General features: G+C 49.3%; 1 protein-coding gene across 1 annotated transcript in view; it reads left to right on the top strand.

Moving 5' to 3' along the window:
* LOC123426019 (protein VASCULAR ASSOCIATED DEATH 1, chloroplastic) overlaps positions 1-4698 on the top strand; it is a 51214-nt gene extending 46516 nt beyond the window's left edge. The window contains 4 exon segments of the mRNA XM_045109798.1: positions 3477-3538; positions 3626-3665; positions 3792-4063; positions 4156-4698. Coding sequence (XP_044965733.1) covers positions 3477-3538; positions 3626-3665; positions 3792-4063; positions 4156-4392 — 611 coding nt within the window. The 3' untranslated portion in view covers positions 4393-4698.
* Positions 4699-6000: the final 1302 nt, after the last annotated feature.

Genomic DNA, 6000 nt, shown 5'->3' on the forward strand with positions numbered 1-6000 from the left:
GGTACTTGAGCCCACCGGCACCGGCGTGAGCAAGCTTGCACCAGGGCCGAAGCGAGAGCGCGAAGCGCGTCGAGCTGATGAAGTGCTCGCCTCGGAGCCGCCGCATGGTCTCCAGGGAGGAGAAGATGATAAGAAAATTTTCAGGGTGGTGCAGATGGACGGTGAAGTTGCCCTCCGAGAGCTCCAGGGAACAGAGAAGAAGCTCGGCCACCTCGTCTGCGGTCACCAGCGGCCGGTTGCCCGTGACGGAGGCCACCATCGGGTGGGCAAGCACCAGCCCCGCCTCATCCATCTCCACGGTCTGCGCCATGAAGACGCGCGCGGGGCCATCCTGGGGCGGCGGCCGGGCCAGTGCCAGCGTGGACGCCGGTGCAGGGGCGGGAGGTGGAAGCGGGGGAGTCGCATGGGGACGCTCTGCAGGGGGAGAGGCTCTGGCGGGGGCACCACGAGGGGGCCGAGGCTGCGCGTCCGCGGCGCCACGGGGGGGCGCGGCGGCGCAACGGCGGGCCGCCGGCCACCACAATCGCGGGACGCATAGCCGGACGCGAGGCATCGCCGGCACCGTTTGTCGTTCGGGCAATCCCGCACACAGTGCCGGTGATCAAGGCACCGGAAGCAGAGGCCCGCGAGCTCCTATGGGGACGGGCTGCGACGCGGGGGGCATCCTGACGCGGGCGGCGGCGGCGCTCCCGACATCGGGGCTGCTGGAAGCCGTCGGCATCGAGCACCGGTCCGCCCGAGACGCGGTGCACCTCCGAGCGGGGACCGAGGCGTTCCTTGGCAGGCGCGACGCGTCGAGGGGCGGCGGGGTGCGAGCGACATCTCTGTACGAGCGCGCCGAAGACTCGCTCTCCGAGCTGGTCCAACGCTCCCCGTAGGAGATGCGCTCGCCGGAGAGGGTCGTTCGACGGTCGACAGGGTCAGCCGCGACCGGGGCCATGGCGCAGGGGTTGGGGGAGGGAGGGAGGAGGCGCGGGGAGGGCCTGCCGGTGGGGGACGGCGGCAGCGGCACGGCGAGGGTGCTAGGCTAGGAGGTGGGAGACGAGCGCCGAGCGGAGCGGAGCAGAGCGGAGCCATCATGGAGATGAGCAAATGTTTCTCAACACAAATGATGTTTTTTCATGCTATGTATGTATGATCCTAGATGATCAAAGGTATGCAATGTGGCTCGATGTTAGCTCTTTGTTCTCTTTTTCTTTAAAAAGCTGTTTTTTTGTACGATGCTTTTGCCACTTATGCGAAATGCATTATCCAAGATAGCAATGATGTATTTATGGAGTAACTTGAGACACAATAGATGATATCAAGATGTTTGCACGCAATTGAAGCTATGCAACATATAGAACACTAAAGTGCACAAGTAACGTGGTCCGACAATTCTCAAATCACTAGTTTCGGTGGGTAAGCAACGCAAATGGCTTGGGGTGAAACAACACAATGGCAAGGGAAATGAACAATGATGTCGTTACAGTTACCGTCCTTGCATACGGTGCGTGACAAATGGACACGGTGGACGTTGTCGATGTCGCGACCGGATGATGAGTAGCGGTGTTGTTGACGTTGAACCGTCCCTAATTAGCCGAAACACCTTAGGAAACGGAAACCGCAACTCAAAATCTCAAGAGAATAGGTCAAATGGGTTTGTAACGAAAATGTGGTGGTATGGGCGAAATGGTGTATTGCGGAAGGCAAATGGGATAAATCGTGGCAAAAATGAAAAAAAAAACAAGGCAAAAAGTTTTTGTTGAGGCCATGCGCACGTCAGACGAGGTCTGAATGTCGTGCGCACGGGGGTAAGGGCCGTGCGCACGGGGTATTCCGCCTGCGCAAATTGACCTTGATTTTGGATGGGAAGAAATTTTTTGGGGCTAAAATTGGATGGATTGATGGGTGAGAAACGAAGGGGTCTGATCCACTTGCCAAACAACAAAATCGTGGATCCAAACAACAAAAATTTACAAGATCTAAGAAATTGCAAAAAATTTGGTATGGCTATTTATGGTGGGGATTTTCGAATTAGGCCAAAAGGCAACAAAATTAGGTTAGTAAATGGGGGATAGGACTCCAAGATGTGAATCAACCTATGTTCTGATCCAAGATGATATAGGGTGAATCCCTAGTGTTGATCTTCTTCACACTTGGAGGTGGTAATGGGAAAAATCAAGAGGAAATCACTCAAACAAAACCCAACACACATCCATTAAAATAGCACACATGAGATCCACAAGTATCACATGAACAATCAAGGGAAAATAGCACAAGGTAGAGGTTTTTCTCAAATCCAAAGGAGATGAGGTCTTTATGATCTAAAGAGATCCTTCTCCCTTGAGAGGCCTTGGAGATCCTATGATAGGGATCCTTCTCCCTTAGTAGGTCTTGATCCTCAAGGAGGAGGTACAAGGAGCAAAGCTCTCAAATGGTCTCATATACTTTGCTAACCCTAACAAATGGTCTTGGTACGAAATATATAGGTGGTTGGAGGTGAGGGATGAAGTGAGAGCGAAAGGCGCATTTCCCGTCCAAGTTCTATGGTAGGCCCGTGTGCACGGCCTAAGTTACCCCTGTGCGCATGGGGTTCTATGGTAGGCCCGTGTGCACGGCCTAAGTTACCCACGTGCGCATGGGGTGTACATCAGTTACAACAGAGGCCCGTGTGCACGGGGTGTCCAGAAAGTGCGCATGGGGTGTACATCAGCTACAACGGAGGCCCGTGCGCACGGGGTGTCCAGAAAGTTTGCTGGAGGGCACGACACACGGGGTTGCCTGGGAGCATGTCCTTCTTCTTGCTGCTGCGCTTCTTCCTCTGCATTCTTCTCGCTCGTCTCCTTGGACTTGGTGAGGCTTCCTAGTCCCTTGGTGGGTGTCTTCCTTGTACCAATGACGTATAGAGTTCCATTGTGAGGTAGCATCCAAGTCTCATTCATATTCATGTCTAGCTCGAAGAGGAGTGAGTTCACCTTAGTTCCAATGGCGCGTACACGAGCTCTTGTGGTCGATCCACTTGCTACTTGGTGAGTCAGGTGTAGTGTCCATGGGGATGACCGTAGGATGCTCCGCGTCACTTCTCCATAAGTTTGGACTTTTGATTGCATTGGCAAGTGCATGAAGCTTAACAGTCTGCGCATATGTCTTTAGTTGCGGACTGATTCTTTTTAGAGAACGGTTGAACGCTTTGCACATCATTTCATTAAGCAGGAAACCAAGATAATGTACAAGAGTTCTGGACGGTGAAGAAGGGCTTTTCCATAATGAAGATTGGAAAAGCCAAACTAAAACACTAGACAACACACACCTATGCCTCAGTGTGTATCAAATTTATTTCCTAGTTACATCTTTACTGTCAATATGGAATTGGTTCAACATATTATTTCTGGTATATTGTAGTGTGATTAGCTTATTTCTACAACCAAGAGATCATTTCATTAATTAGAATTCAAGACATTGCTGCTTCTCATACTATCAGCTCCAAATTACAGGGAAAATAGAGCAATCAACAAAGGATGAATGTCGTGAAGTTTTTGGTCTCTGGATCAAGCTTGTACGTCTCCTGCAAGCCCTGAAACATATTTCTATTCAGTGCTATTTACATTTCAAATTGTAAAAATCCTTGTCATCATGTTTTTAGGCCCACGATCTTTTGAAGCTGGATAACATCTCTCGGAAAGGTTTGTATTTGCAGCTTTTACCACTTACGAACTCTTACGCTGTGTTTTGGCTTGTTTGGTCCAAATCAAATCCTAGGCTGCCGCAAATGTCTAACCCTGAACAATTGATTCACTTGATTCTTACAGGAGCCTCCATCTCCATGGACGCAGATGTTCAATCAGGGCCTACTCTGAATATTGAAGGTCCTTTGGAAAATACAGTCACATACATGGCTTCGACACCATATGATTCTGGTTTGAGTAGCCTCGTTCCACCCACTGAACATCGTCAACAAAGCATAGGCACTTTGGCATCCACTTCACAAGAATTGTGGGGCTCACTCGCCTCATATATGAGGTCTGGTCAAGTTGGTCTGGTTTTAGCAGTGATGCTGGTGGCCATTGTTATCTTAATGCAGGTAAGTATTTAAAGCTTTTGGTTGCCTATCCTATCAGCGAATGCGTAGATTTTGCGGCTGAATGCTCTGTTGTGGCACTGTATTTATCACAGGTAACAATCATCATTCTGCTCAGTAGATCCCCCAAGGTCCTCATGGTCAGTCCCGAGGCTTCTGCGAGCAGCTTTGGTTCATATAGCAAGGAGAGCATAGAGTGGTTGCAGAAGCGAGTGAGCTTACTGAGCGAGGAGATGCACATGGCGGAGGCACAAATGGAGAAGATGCGACACGAATTTGCCTGGCTCAAGTCTCACCTTGAAAGACTTGAGAGGTCGAGCAGCAGCAAGTGACCGATGGATACAGCCACTCTCCCAGGACCAGGCCAAGGTGAATACGGGCGTTGGTTGCATGAAGAATGACCATTGTGTGTTAAGGGACCGTACAGTTACACGAGTACAGGGTGAGGCATGTCTGTTGTGTGTTAGTCCTGGTATAGCATTGGCGAGGTGTAATATATCCGGACTGCTGTGCCCGGGTGCAAGGTGGTGTATGTATAAGGAGCATCTCCAAGAGACGCGCGGTAGGGTCGCACCCTAAATTTTTTTGGCCGCCAAAATAGTGTTGTTTTTGGGCGTGTGGATGTGTGTTGGTTTTAACAGGCGCTGTAATATACAGCACGCTCATTCAAACATACACAAAAAAACAAGTATTAAAATTCAACCATTAAAATTCAGATACAAACTAACAAGCGAATTCAAATTTATAAAACATGCTAATAAAGTATACATAGGCTGCTACTTCTTGCATCTCAGGTTATCGTTTTGAGTCTCAGGTTGTGTTCGTGTTGTTCAACTGAGAAATTGCTAGCGTAGTGCGTCTACGATTGTCGAACTCGTTCTCGGCTTCTGGTGGCGCGTGTGCCACTCTGATATGACGACCTTGTTCCTCTTGACGATGAAGAGGCGGCACTCTTGATTGCTTTGGGCACGGTGGTCCTGCTCGGCGACCACACATGAGGGAGGCGCGAAATCGTGCGCGTCTTGGCATTGAAAACGTTGTATGTGTGTTGTGTCGTGATTTTGTCACGACAAATGTCGTGATGGGACCAAGTCTAGGAGCTATTGTAACTAGGTGGTTGCCTCGATGGGGTTGATCGGGAACGAGAGACAAGGGTTTACCTAGATTTGGCCCCTCCGGTTTATCCAGGTTGGGCTCTTTGATAGAGGTAAAACCCTATGTCTTGCTCTGTGTATTATTAATGATGATATCGTTTACAAGGATGCGGAATCGCTAACCTAGCTCTCGAGGATTTCTTACTTGATCTTTCTTCCTCAAGGGCTCTCTTTTATATATAGGTTGATGTCCTGAGATTACAATAAAATCTGGGTCGAAGTACAGTATGTGACCTAATCTACTTCCTACTTATCTTGTTTCTAAAGTAAAGGAGATTCCTTAGGATTTCCTCTGTAAGGTGGCCAGCTGAGCACTGGTCCACAAGTCGGCCTTCTTCGATGAGCCGCCTCGTGGGCCTTGCGTTTCAAGGCTTCTGTAGCCCAAATAATGACCCTGGCTTATGAGTCATCGTTGGTCAGCCGGGTCATTACCGTATGGTATATCCCAAACATTAGCCCCTAGTTTAGCTCGAATTTATCCATGTTAAACTCCATCCTGAAAATGAAGGAAAACTTAAACATGAAGTTAGAACTTGAGCTTTGTTCTTAAGCCGGTATTTCTCTTCTCTTCCATTGTTTGAAGTTTTGTCCATATTAATATTGTGCCGGGTCATTTCCTTTTTCTTTGAGACTTAACCTTTTCTTTAAACTGCCATCATCATGAAATCACCTTGCTGACCCTGGCATCGGTGTGTCATCATTACTAATCTAATCTTTAAAACAATCGTCAAATCCGGTCTGCCGCGGGAATTAAGGCGTCTTCGTAGCCATGAATTTCTGCAAGGG

The sequence above is a fragment of the Hordeum vulgare genome, chromosome 2H (assembly GCF_904849725.1).
Source record: "Hordeum vulgare subsp. vulgare chromosome 2H, MorexV3_pseudomolecules_assembly, whole genome shotgun sequence".
Taxonomy (NCBI): Eukaryota; Viridiplantae; Streptophyta; class Magnoliopsida; order Poales; family Poaceae; genus Hordeum; species Hordeum vulgare.